This window comes from Pteropus alecto, unplaced genomic scaffold (genome assembly GCF_000325575.1).
Source record: "Pteropus alecto unplaced genomic scaffold, ASM32557v1 scaffold461, whole genome shotgun sequence".
Lineage (NCBI taxonomy): Eukaryota > Metazoa > Chordata > Mammalia > Chiroptera > Pteropodidae > Pteropus > Pteropus alecto.
In genome coordinates this window covers 727,898-741,224 of record NW_006431079.1, presented here as the reverse complement: position 1 = coordinate 741,224, position 13,327 = coordinate 727,898, and the positions used below count along the sequence as shown (strand labels likewise).

Below are 13,327 nucleotides of genomic sequence, written 5' to 3'. Positions count from 1 at the left end.
GGGCCCAGAAGGGCTCTCCAGGTAGCATTCCTCATTCTCTCCACCAGCTCACATGCCCTTAAGCAGCGCTGAACCCTAAATCCCTAGATAAATAGCAATCTGACCTCGTTTCCCTTCTGGAGGTAAGGGTAAAGGTGGTCCCCAGAGCCTTTCTCAAAGGAAAGATGTCTCCTCCAGAGTCATAGTCACAGCGTAAGTCACTCTGGGCTCTCCGTGTTGGGGGTGGGGGTGAGTGAGTGTGGGTGAGATGGTACAGGGAGGAATAGTCTTAAATTATCATGGAAGCTAGCTGAGTTCCCTGCCTTTAAGTCTATTTAGAGCAATCATGCCTATTTCTATTTAGTTACTTAATTAAACAACTTGTATCAGGGCTTGTCCATTTGTCTATCCATTGTCCCTTGTTTTAAATGACAATCTCTTTGAAAGTCTTTTCCCAAGGCCCTTGAACCATGGAATGGGTTTTACCTTTGTCATACCCACAAGACCAGATTTAATGATCCGTGTGATCTGGCCTGGAGCCTGGCAAGGCTAAGTAGCTGGTTTCAGCCCCACCATACAGAATCCTGGTTATTGAGAGGTTTAGGTTGAATTTTAGAGGATTCATTATTCTGCAGCAGATCCAGGTGCTGCAGTTGCAGGCTCCTTTCTCAGCCTCTGACAGGTGGTGGATGCCTGAGGCTTGATGGTTTATTTCTGGACAGCTGGGCAAATCTGGTGGGGCTAAACCTGCATTTCTTCTTGTGCTCCTGAAACCTCAGTGGCCCAGAGAGAGGCCTCTTCTGTTTGCATCACCTTTCCTCCAAGCTCTGTGTCTCCCGTGTATCCAGTGAGGGCCAAGGTCTGCTCAGCGAAGCTTAACTGAGAGGTCTTCCTGAGCAAGAGAAGCCCACTTTCTCCATCTTGTCTGGCAGGAGTGAATGGTGGTTCTGGGGACTTCGCCTTGTACTGTCCTCTACACACACAGGAAGTGCTCAAGCTATTCTGCGAGACCTGTGATGTGCTCACATGCCATAGCTGCCTCATGGTGGAACACAAAGAACACAGGTGGGGCTGGCTGGCTGCCCACAGGGGGCTTGGGAGGGCTCTGGACTTCCTTGTGAGACTGTTGGGCTCCCAGTGCATCAAAATCTTTTCCGTGCCCAAGCCAACCTACAGCTTCTGGGCTAAAGTTTTCTCTGCTCTTGTTATGGGGCTTCTCTGGAGGAGGCTTAAAGGGCTAAGAGCTTGCAGTATTTCTGACTTTCCCTAGACGTAATTCCAGCCTTCATTGTCCTGGTTGAGACACGGTGGGGATTCTTGATTGGCTGGCATGCTCGGAATAAGACTCAGCTCTCCTCAGCTTTTTTCTGCCTTATCCTCTAGGTGCAGACATCTTGAAGAAGTTCTGCAAAACCAGAGGATGCTTCTGGAAAGTGTGACTACACAGGTGGCTCATAAGAAATCCAGCCTACAGACATCTGCAAAGCAAATTGAAGACAGGTAGCACAGGCTAGCCCCTTGTCAACACTGGGATAGCTCCATTCACTCACATACTGGACATCCCATTAAGCAGATATAGACATATGTCCCAGAAGGCGTACGTCCTGGCCTCAGAGGTCTCAGGGCCAGTGAAAGTGCTTTGAGTCATCATTTGATGAGTAGGACCAAGCTAGGTCATGATGGTTAAAGTGAGTCTGGGCCATGCTTTCTGAAAGTGGCCATGACATACCCTGAGGTAGGTGCTTGTGAACAAGGGCCCAGAGTAGATTACTGGGGAATAGAGTGCTGTTTATTCTGCGAGTACAACAAGCCAGTGGTACTCTGCCCTTTATTATCCTTTTCCCAGTGTTTTTCCATAGCAATCTACAAATGATATGAAATCATTGATATTTTATATAGGAAGAGGAATTAGTTAAGTATTGAAAGCTCATCATGTGGCACACACTAGGTTGGGCATAATACATGCATTATTTTCAATTCTTAACAATTCTTTGAATCAGAGGTTATCTGCATTTTACTGATGAGCATACTCAGGTTCAGAGAGGTTAAGGTGACTTGTCTGAGTTCACACAACTAGTCAGTGACTGAGCCGGGTTTGGAAGCTAGGTCTGTATGACTTCAAAGCTCATGTTCTTTTTTTTTTCTTTTTTTTCTTTTTTAACAACTTTACTGAGATATAATTTATATACCATAAAATCTCCCTTTTAAAATGTACAATTCAGTGGTTTACAGTATGTTCATAGAGGTGTACAACCGTTATTACTGTCTACTTTTAGAACATTTTATCACCCCAAAAAGAAACACCATACATATTAACAGTCATTCCCCATTTCCCCCAACACCCTTAGTTCTTGGCAACTACTGGTCACTTTTTGTTTCTGCCTGTGCTCTTTTTACTGGCATGACACTGTTTAGTGGAACATCCTACTTTTTAAGACAACAAATTACATGAAATCATACCCATACTTACTCTGTCCTGCTTGTAGTGCTGTGTGAGCTGCTGGGTTGACCTGGGTGTGGACCTGAGGTTTACCTAGAGAAAATGGGGTTGAATTTTTGGCCATTGGCACACTTAGATCAACTGGGCTGGGTTGTAGAAAGGCTGGGGTGGTGGAGGAAGGTTTCCGTTTCTTTATGTTTGATGCCTGCTGGGCCCTGACCTCAATAGTCAACCTCCAAGTTTTGGGCTCTTATGTTTGCTGTCTCTAGGCCCTTGTAGTCCTGGAAGGAAGGGTTTACCATGCTGTGTCCCATCCTGTTCACAGGATTTTTGAGGTGAAGCATCAGCACAGGAAGGTGGAAAACCAGATCAAAATGGCCAAGATGGTTCTGATGAATGAGCTGAACAAACAGGCCAACGGGCTCATAGAAGAGTTGGAGGTATATGTGTATAGATGGATCAGATGGATGGGTTCTGTGCTCTCCCTGGGTCAGAAACCAGGCACATATCAAACTAGTCCCAGATCTCAGCGCCACTTAGGCTGGAATTTGGATGTGCAGTTTCCGTAGCTCTCTCCTGTTCCCTATATCTTAAAATGTCCAGTCTAACATTGGGAGGGTAGTTCATTAAGAGCTGAAAAATTAGTTCAAACTTCCTTCAATGCTTTGGCTCTAAGGCAGCTGCCTTCCTGGACTATGCAGAGTCATAGCCTTGGAAGAGAGTCACAAAACAACCCATCTTCTTCATCACCAGACTTCCCATGCAGGTAGACTGCAGGACTGCAGTCCCAGAACAGGATCATGGACTCTATCTTTTCTCTTTGTACACAGGGCATTACTAATGAGAGAAAGCGGAAGCTGGAACAGCAGTTACAGAGCATCATGGTCCTTAACCGTCAGTTTGAGCATGTGCAGAATTTCATCAATTGGGCTGTCTGCAGCAAAACCAGTGTCCCTTTCCTTTTCAGCAAAGAGCTGGTAAGAAGAACTCCAGCTCCTCAATCACTGCTTTTGTGTTAGTAAGTGAATGCCATTTTTTACAACCCCACAGTGCAAAGGACCCAGGTGCTGAAATGGTCCTGCCTTCCTCCAGGCAATTCTGCTGGGAAATTCTGTAGTTAATTGTCTTAGGTCACAGTTTTAGACATTATCCCAAACACTAGCAGTGTGCTGATCATCCCATACAAAGTTATGTGGGTTTAAATGGGGAGCTAAGAGGAAAGGAGAAGTTGAAGATGATGTCGAAGTGTTGGGCTTGGGAGGAGGGTGGTGCCCAGGGGAAGGAGCAAAAATTTTAAAAGAAGTTGGTGAGATTTATATTTGCATATGTTGAATCTAAGATGCCTGTAGGGCATCTAAAAGGAAATTTCAAAAGTCTGTTTTGGTAGGTGGGTCTAGAAATCAGAAGAAAAGTCAGGGTTAGAGATAGAGATGTGAGAGTCACTAGGGTATCTGTTGTATTGCCTTATAAGAGTGTATGAAGAAGAAGAGAAGAACAAATCTGGAACCTGGGGAAATACCATGATTTTCAGCATAGAGAAGGGTAGAGGATGAGTGAAGACAAGTGAGAAGCAGCAGTTAGAGGAGAAATAGGGTTGTGGTACACAGAAATGAACAGTTTCAAATTTTAAATCATCAATTTTATCACTGCTAGGTGAAAGAGGATGAGTAGTGAAGAGAAACCTTGAGATCTGGGAATCAGGAGGTTCCCTGGTGATCTTTTGGGGAAAAAAAAAATCCAGCAAAGTAGAGGGTTAAAAACTAGAATGAGAGGACTGAGGATGGGAGGTAAAGAAGTAGAGACAAAAGTGAAAAAAAAAATAAAAGGGAAATAAGAAGGTAGATTGGAAAGGAGACAGACTTTTTTTTAAGTATAAAAAACCTTTTTAAAAGTAATGTCTCCCACACATTTATTGGGGAGAAGCTGAAGATAGAAGACTTGTGCGGTGGAGTGAGCATACTGAGAAGGTAGAAAGAAGTGAGATCTAGAGTGAACTGGTTGGCCTTAAACATAAGAGGCACATGGGAGGTCAGAACGGTATCAGCATAATAGAAATAAGTTCGGAGGTAGGAAGGATACAAGTTTGTGGGAGTTTGCCCTTTATGGTCTCTTTTGTCCTCTGTGAAGTTGAAGGTGATAATAAGAGGGTTAGGCACTGGCTAAGTGGCACTGAGGAGAGAAGTGGAGATTTTAAATAATCACTGAGGACAGTAGAAGAGAAAGCTGACAAGAAAGCAACAAGAAAAAGGACTGAGGGATGCCTCTGAGGTTAGTAATCACTGAAACGACCCCAGATAACGTGGCTTTGGAATGGCTGGATTGACCTAAGGTTAGGCATTGGTGATGGGGAGGGAATTTGGGCACTGGTGATATTGTTATTGAAAATGGTGGAAAGCTGGGCCAGCCGTGTGGATTGATAGAGCAGGCTTAGGGAGTTCCATGAAGTTGAAGAGTATGCTCTGAAAGAGTGAGAGCTAGTTATGATCAGGTTATTGGAGTTTAAGGTCTCATAGGTAGATTGGTTCTAGATGATGTAAAGAGTAGCTAAACTGAAAAGGGAGGTGGAGTTGTTTGACATCAAAGAGATCAGGGAAGTAAGAGGCCAAGATGTCGATTGGGACATTAGTGAACTAGATGATGGTAGGATAAGTTGGACATTTGCCAAAGTACTGGATAGATGGGAGAGTAAATGATTGTGAGTAGATGAAAGTGATGAGAGAGAAAGAGGGCAGTCGATCAGAATGGAAGGGAATTTTACATGTGGGTGGAAGGACAGCAATGGGGAGCTCAGAGAATGTCTGCCCCATAGGCTTTTAAATTGAGATACAGTAGAATGAATGGAACACTCTTGAGAGGGCTGCCAGGCAAGTGATATCTTGAGGGAGAATTAAAAATCATTTCAGGGCTGGAAGATATAAGAATGTAGGGGTTCTGGAAGCTTCAATAAGAGGAAGGGGATCAGTGGGCAATGGGGAGAATGTGGTGGGGGTAGAGTGGTGAGGGGGCAGGAGAAGGATTTGAAGATATTAGGGTGCACAGAAATGAGCATATGGTGGAGGATTCGAGGCTAAAGAGCCACGGCTTTGAACTCTTCAGCCTGTCCAGAGAGTGAGGGAGAGGGAGCTGTCATTCAGGTACAAGATGCCCAAAGAAATGACCTTTGGTGCTGTTGTCAGATTGTGTTTCAGATGCAGCGATTGCTGGAGACAAATTGTAACACAGATCCTGGCTCCCCTTGGAGTATCAGATTCACCTGGGAGCCTAACTTCTGGACCAAGCAGCTGGCTTCCCTTGGTGAGCCAGGGCCTACCCTGTGGGCTTTTATATAATTGTTAAAAATTAACGTAGAGCATCTGCTTAACTTACTGGATAGGTCAGCATATGCCCAAGAGAAAGCACTCACTGAGATTGCCAGAAGTCATGAGTCATTCAGCAAATCTTTTTTTGGGGGGTGGGGTGGGGATGGGGTAGGGTATAGGTGACAGAGTGGACAGCTTAGATACCGATGGCTATACAGGATATTTGTAACAGGACCAGTTGAAATCTGAGCTTCACATTCTTCATGAATGTTCCTATTACCTTGGTTTCATTGCTGGAGAGGAGACAAGACAGTAGCCCTGTTCTTCAGAATGCCGTGTGGCAGTGCAGGTGAACCTGTGTCTCTGAGGTTGTATAAGGGTGTACCTAGGTATGTGCACAAACAGGGATATCTCAGCAACAGAGGGAGGTGAGGAAAATAGAGAAAGTAAATGTCACTCACATCCTTTGGAGTTGAGGTGTAAGCAGATAATTTATGAGCTTGTGTATTTTTCTTCCCTGTTGAAATGATTTGCTGACATTCAGTCTTTAGGCAGAATGTAGGCTATTTGTAGTTGCGCCTGTGTTGACAACCTAATAGTAGGTTTGTTAAACTAATGGCCAAATGCTGCCTTCATCCGGGCTGTTAATCTCATTGAAAGTTTTTTGAACTTGACAGAGTGGTGAATGATATTTAGGGTTTTATTTTGCTTCCATTTCCCCCTTTGATTTAACTCAACAGACTTTTGGTGGGCCCTTGCTCTGGTTCAAGCCCTATCCTTGGCACTAAGAGACCAAAAGTGAATAAAACACCTACGCTCAAGTTGCTCAGTCTTCCTCTACGTAAGCCTCATCGAAACAATGAGTGAGAGAAGCCATTAAACTGAGCTAGCAATTAGTATCATCTACTCATGCAGGAAGGCCTAGGGACCTCAGAGGACAGTGCTGGTGCCTGGCACTGAACTGGCTTTGAAGTTCCCCCACTCTCTTCCACCCTATTTGCCCAATACACAGTTCCCCAGGCCTGTATTTGAAGACTTGCTCATTTGTCCTGGGGGTGACTCTCTCTCCTTTGCTGCTTTCTAGCACACTCCCTCCCCACCCCCAATGTTGATTTTTTTCCTCCTGAGTCTTTATCAGGCTATTCAGTTAAAGAAAAAAAAGAGTGGGTGCTCTTTGTGGGAACCCGCGGTTTCTCTGGTGGGATAAAGACAAGGTCAGGACTGAGCATCTGGTAAAAGTGGAGCTAATTTCTCAAAAGTCTCAGGCCCCCAGAGCTGGTCCATACAGATTCTATTTCTGGCCACATTCTAGATCGAGTCTTAGAGATTAGGGGTTGAATTTCTTAATCTCTGCCCCTGGTACAGATTTGTTGAATGTTGTCTGTTGGTTTCGGGAACAAGAGGTAGCAAGTATAGGGAACAACTGCAGATTACTTTCCGAAACACTATCTATTCTGAATTTCTAGGCTGCATAACTACCGAAGGTGGACAGCTGTCCCGGGCAGATACTCCGGCTTATGCAGGCTTACAGGGACCATCATCCTTTTATCAAAGCCACCAGTCCCCGGTGGCTCAGCAAGAGACTCTTAGCCACCCCTCACACAAGTTCCAGTCTCCAGCACTGTGTTCCTCGTCTGTGTGCTGCTCCCACTGCTCCCCAGCCTCACCCTCCCTCAAAGGCCATGTTCCCCCGCCCAGCATACACCCAGCCCACAGCTTTAGGCAGACCTCTGAGATGGTGCCCCAACCGCTGGGGTCACTGCAGTGCTCCACCCTGCTACCTAGGGAGAAAGAGCCACCCTGCAATCCTCATCCACCAAAGCTGCTACAGCCCTGGCTGGAAACTCAACCTTCCGTGGAGCCAGAGAGCACATCCCAGAGGCTCGGGCATCAGCTGACTTCCCAGCCAGTGTGCATCGTCCCCCCGCAGGATGTTCAGCAAGGACCCCATTCCCAGCCCACCTTACAGACTCCCTCTATCCAAGTCCAGTTTGGCCACCACCAGAAGCTGAAGCTCAGCCACTTCCAGCAGCAGCCACCACAGCAGCTACCACCTCCTCCGCCTCTGCCACCTCCGCCCCAGCAGCAGCCACTCCCACCTCTGCCTCCATCCCAACATCTGGCTTCTAGTCAGCATGAGAGCCCTCCTGGGCCTGCCTGTTCCCAGAATATGGACATAATGCACCACAAGTTTGAGCTGGAGGAGATGCAGAAGGACCTGGAACTTCTCCTTCAGGCTCAACAGCCTAGCCTGCAACTGAGTCAGACCAAATCGCCTCAGCATCTTCAGCAAACTATTGTGGGGCAGATCAACTACATTGTGAGGCAGCCAGCACCTGTCCAGTCCCAGAGCCAGGAGGACACTGGGCAGGTGAGCCTCAGGGTGGCTTGGGACACAATCTCCCTGTCCTAGGATTGCTCAGGGAATACAGCCTCCCCATCACAGGGTGGCACAGGAATAGTCTCTTTATCTGTGGCCTTGAGCACAGGCATCACATTTCAAGACTGCCCTGGGCTCCACCTCCCATTTCAGGAAAACTCTACAGAACATAGTAGTACCTAGTCTCAACATAGAGCTGGGCTCAGCGCTCCTCAGAGTGGCCTAGCTTAGCCCTGTCCTACTCGGTGACACTAGGAACTTAGTCCATGCCTAGAACCTTCTGAGCTGTGCTGGGTTCCTGCCGTGCTGGGGCAGAAAGGAAGCTGTCTCTTATCTTTGCAACCTCTTCACATTCCTTTCCGGGAACTTATTAAGCTCAAACAGGGGGAAGGGAGAGCTTAAGGAGTGGAGGGAGCCGCGTATGCATTAGATGCTAGTGGGCAGCATCTTTATAACACTGCACAGCTACAGACTTAAAATTTATTTCAAGCCTACTAAGTTAGGTATGTTTTCTACATACCTATAAGTTAGGTATGTTTTCTGCACACTATATCATTTAACCTATGAACAACGTCTTTAGGTGGGCATTACCATCTATATTTTATAGATGCAGAAGTGGAGGTCAGAGAGGGCAAGAAGTTTGTTTAGAGATCATAAAACATTGAGTGGTAGAGCTGAGACTTGGATTCAGGTCTGCTGCCTCTGTAATGCCACAGAAAAGGACCTATTGTTCCCCTTGGGGGATGATGAATGCTGCTCCTCTCTTTTCTCAGCTAAAAGCCAGTCGAAGAAGAGCAGTTTGTATCTCTGGGATCTTTGCCACATTCTATATCTTCATTCTTAACTCTTGCTTTTCTTTTTCTCCAGAGCTTCTTGTTCTAGCCCCTTTCCTCTTTTAACTTCTCACTTTTCCTATAGTGGTTTCTCCTTTAAATCTGTAATCACATTCATATCTTTAAAGCAGCTCTATAGACTTTTACTTTATTATAAAATATTAGGCCTCATATTTGTGCTTAGTACTGACAACTTTTGATCATGCTTCAGTGTCTTCCTCTGAGTCTCAGCTTCTTTGAGGGGATGCAGAATAATCCTCATGAAGGCAGAGAGAGGTCTAGGGTTCATAGAGGTCCAAAATTGAAATGTAAGTCATAACTTATAATTACTGAGGTGAATATGACAGAGTTCAGAATTCTCGGTTTGGGTTTTATCCTAAGACTGTTATTAGGATATAGTCTTAGGAAGAGTTTAGATGAGAGTATCTTTCTTTTTGAAAAATTTTTAAGCAGTTCACAATGTGTAGGTGATGATAAGTGGGGGTGGTGCAGGGTGGGCATTAACCCTTGCTGCTACTGCTGCTACTGCCCCTGCTCCTCTCTGCACTAAAACCCACCCAAGTTCTTGTTTTATTCTTCAGGCTACAGATGAGCCCCCAGCATCTGAAGTCCCAAAGCCTGCTCTCTCTCTTGACAAGAATACTGCTGCTAACTTGCCCCAGGCATCTGGGGAAGAAACCCCTCACAGTGTCCCCTCACTGGACAGCACCATCCAGCACTCCTCTCCAAGTGTGGTGAGAAAGGTACTAATGGAGCCTGCTTTCCCTGACCACATGGGACCCACTGCCAGCCAAGACCCCAGGGAGCAGGATGAGGAGGACTGGGCGGGGGGAGGAGTATCCCTGTTTCACCCCTGGGTGTTACACAGCCCTGACTCATGCCTTCTGTCCTAGTGAGTCAGCAACACAGTTCCTCCCCAACCCCATGTCACTCCCACACACACACTTATCATGGGACCAGCTGAACTTCATGTGGAGTGGAAGGGGAAAGGGAAAGAAAGCCAATATATTGAACACTTACTCTGTGCCTGGAACTGTATGTGGCGCTTCCAACAGTTCTGTGTGGTGGGCATCTCCATTTTATAGCTAAGGAAACTGAGGTCCAGATCCCTATAACTAGGTAAGAGGATCTCATTTATTTAAAATGAGATCTATCAAAATCCAAAGCCCGATTGACCCCCACACCTGTCATCCTCCTAGCTGGAACCTCAGTCTTGTGCCAGGCCCTCCAACTAGCCCTCCCTGTATCCCTTGGCTCTGTTCCTCTTGTCCTGTTGCCTTCTCTGGTTTGGGGCCCTTTGCCCTCCCGATGCCTCCCTTCAGCCCTGTACCTGAAGCTCTGTCAGCTATTCTGTACTCTCCCAGCCTGTACCCTTAGCCCTGCAGCAACCTTCTGGACCTGCAGCCTCAGTTTCACAGTTGTTCTGTGTACCTACCCCTCACCATGTTTTCCGTAGCAGCACCAGTGCCATTATGTCTTGAGATAGATCAGTCTATCTCAGTGATACTTGAGAAGAGAGTTTAGAAAAGTAAGGGATGGGAAAAAATGAAATCTTAACTTAGAAATCCCTAGTTACTCTTGTAGTCTAGGTAGGTTTCTGGTATTAGTGTTTTTTTGTTTGTTCGTTTATGCCTGGCCTATCCCACCTGTTGAAAATGCTTAGGCCTAGAGACCGTAGAGATGCTGTAAAGAGGCCCTCTGTAGTTCCTTAGGGATTTGATCCTGGGCCCTTAAATTCTAATACTTGGGCTAGCTGCTTATCCATCCAGACATTTATTTATTCACTCAATATTATATATATACACGTATCTCCTAGTATGTGGCAAATATTTTGTTAGATGTCAGGCACATATTGGTGAATACGATAGTCTCACACTAGAGCTTACAATCTAGAGGGAGAGATAGTTAAACAAGCAACAACCATAAAGTATGGTAAAGTGCTGTGATAGTCATTGGGGTATATAGAAGGACCACCCAACCCTGGGAGGAGGGAACTGTTCACAGAAGATTTCGTAGAAGAAATGATTTTAAGCTGAGATTTGTAGGAGAAGAAGTTAGGCCTGTGAAGGGGGTAGGGGTGGGGTCTAGAATGAATAGTCAAAGGTAATGGCAGGTAGGAAGCTCCGGAAGTGAGAGAAAGCCTCAGGCACTTAGGGGGTTTCAGATAATTTGACTTGGTAGGAGTACAAGATGTATTGGGGAATGAAAGTGAAACCAGAGAGGCTGGAAGGCCTTGTAAATTATGCTCTGTAGTTAGCATTCGGTCTTCTGGGTTTTGAGGAGGGAATGAAGGACTTCTAGCAAGGAGGAACCTGGTTTGAATTAAATTTTAGAAAGATCACTTTAGCTCTAGTAATGGAGACCAAAATAGTCCAGAGGAGAATTAGGAGAGGTTGGATGACATCGGTAACATGGGAATAAAGAGGAAGCAATGACTTTGAGAGATCAGATCACAGGAGCTTTTGGACTCAGAGTCTGATGGATGATGGGAATTGAGGGAGAGAAAGTCCTTTGGCTTAACACCCAGGTCTGTTTTGGCCCCTGGGTTGCCATTCACTGAGATGTGAGCATGGGAAGAAGGCATATTTTGGGGGAGGAAAAAGTTTTGAATTGTTCTGCTGTGGAAGCTATGTTAGATGACCAGAAGGCAGCTAGCTGTAGATGTCAGTACTTCAGAAGGAAGCATGGGAATAGCCAGTGCTCAAGTGGTAGTTGAAGCCATGCAGAAAATGCCTCTGCTTATTTAATGAGTCTCAGTTTCATTTCTAAACACAGGACAGAGGAAAGGAGGTGAGCCACACACAAGCACGGAGTCTGTGCTACCTCTGTGGGTGGCCCACAGGGCTCTCCGAGCAGCAAGGGGATGCTGCTCTCCTGTGTGGCTGCAGGTTGGTAGTGGGGTTAGTGAAGGTCCTAGGATCTCTGATTTCTCATTTTGAGCTGCCCTGGCCTTTATTAACGTGTTCATGCAGAGGTTTGGAGGGCAGGAGGCCTGGAATTTTTCAGATGTTTTATAGGCTTCTTCGTGGCTTGGATTCCCAGTAAAAGGAACCTCAAGGTTGCCATCCTAGCCCGGAGGACCCTTTGGGTCTACTTGACTGAGAGAAGTTCTAGTTATACACACAGCTACTGAAATAAGAACGGGGCTTTGTTTTTGACGAGATTCATTACCTTGAGCCTGGGATTGGGCAGGGTGGAGGGTATGAAGCTTAAAGACACCAAATAAAATTTTGAGCATCTTCTCATTAATTGATAATAATTTGTATAGCATTTGTACTTTTTTTTCCATAAGTTTTTATATGGATTATTCCATTTTATCTCTTTGTTTATCCTAGAAATACTATGAAGAAGCCACTTTCTTATTCCCCTTTGAAAGATGTGGAAACTGAGACACAGAGAGGTTAAGTGACCATTTAAGACTTATACAATTGATTATTGGCAGTGTTAGGGCCAGAGCACAGGTTTCTGATTCATCCCTGCTCATATCTAGGCTCAATTACCTTTATGTGTGTACTGCAGTGGGAGGAGTAGGGCCCCATTTGGCCTGTAACCTGCTAGATTCCACTGTCTTTACTATCTTCGAAGTAGTTGAGGCCTTGCTGGGAAGACGGCTTAGGAGCCAGCCTGGTTTGGTCTTGGTTATCTTTATCTGGTAAAGGTGTTTTAATCTCTAGCCCACTCTTCAGCCTGTACTGGTCTAAGTGCCAGGGCGAGTCAGAAGTCTATCTAAAGATCACAGACCAGAGGAACCTGTGGCACCAGACACCTCTCCATGTGTGTGTTCCACAGGAACTCGTTAATGCTCTGAGCTGTATCACCACAAGGAAGATTTTTGTTACAGCAGAAAAGCTGTGCACAAGTACCTGAGAGCTGGTACTAAATGAGCTGATGGTGAAAGCAGATTGCTGCTGAAAAATGAGATGTGAAAGTTCTAGATGGCTTTTATTGTGGCTTGAGCTCTGCAATCTCAGGAGCATTTTATCCCACCACCTTCCCAGTATCCAGCAAGATGTTTTTGAATGAAACAAAATTGACATTTGTCTGACACTAGTTGTTGCCTAAGCTTCCTAATCTTTATTTAGCCACTCTGAAGAAAGACCATGGTTATAACTCTACAACAGGACCCCCTTACATCCCAAGTGAAATTGGAAGACATTTTGATGGCTTCATTTCATACTTCTGAACTAGTCGACTGCTGAACAATACACACACCTCTTTACTCAAAGCTCTCATGGAGTCAAGGCTGGAGGCATCACAGAGAGCTGCATCTGGGTCCCAGCTCACACGCAAGATGGATCTCTCTTCTGCTTATATAATGTGGCCCTAGATCTTTAACAGAGAACTTCAAGGGCATCAGAATGCTGTTCATGGCTTGAGAGGAGGCTGGGATGTATTT

At 45.7% G+C, this 13,327-nt stretch overlaps 1 protein-coding gene across 1 annotated transcript in view; it reads left to right on the top strand.

The window, feature by feature from the left end:
- Positions 1-13,327, top strand: part of TRIM66 (tripartite motif containing 66) — a 49,750-nt gene that overhangs the window by 24,125 nt on the left and 12,298 nt on the right. Inside the window, 8 exon segments of the mRNA XM_025038805.1 lie at positions 1-21; positions 912-1,044; positions 1,363-1,479; positions 2,745-2,859; positions 3,250-3,396; positions 5,596-5,713; positions 7,185-8,089; positions 9,513-9,674. The exon segment at positions 1-21 is cut by the window's left edge and continues 24 nt beyond it. Coding sequence (XP_024894573.1) covers positions 1-21; positions 912-1,044; positions 1,363-1,479; positions 2,745-2,859; positions 3,250-3,396; positions 5,596-5,713; positions 7,185-8,089; positions 9,513-9,674 — 1,718 coding nt within the window.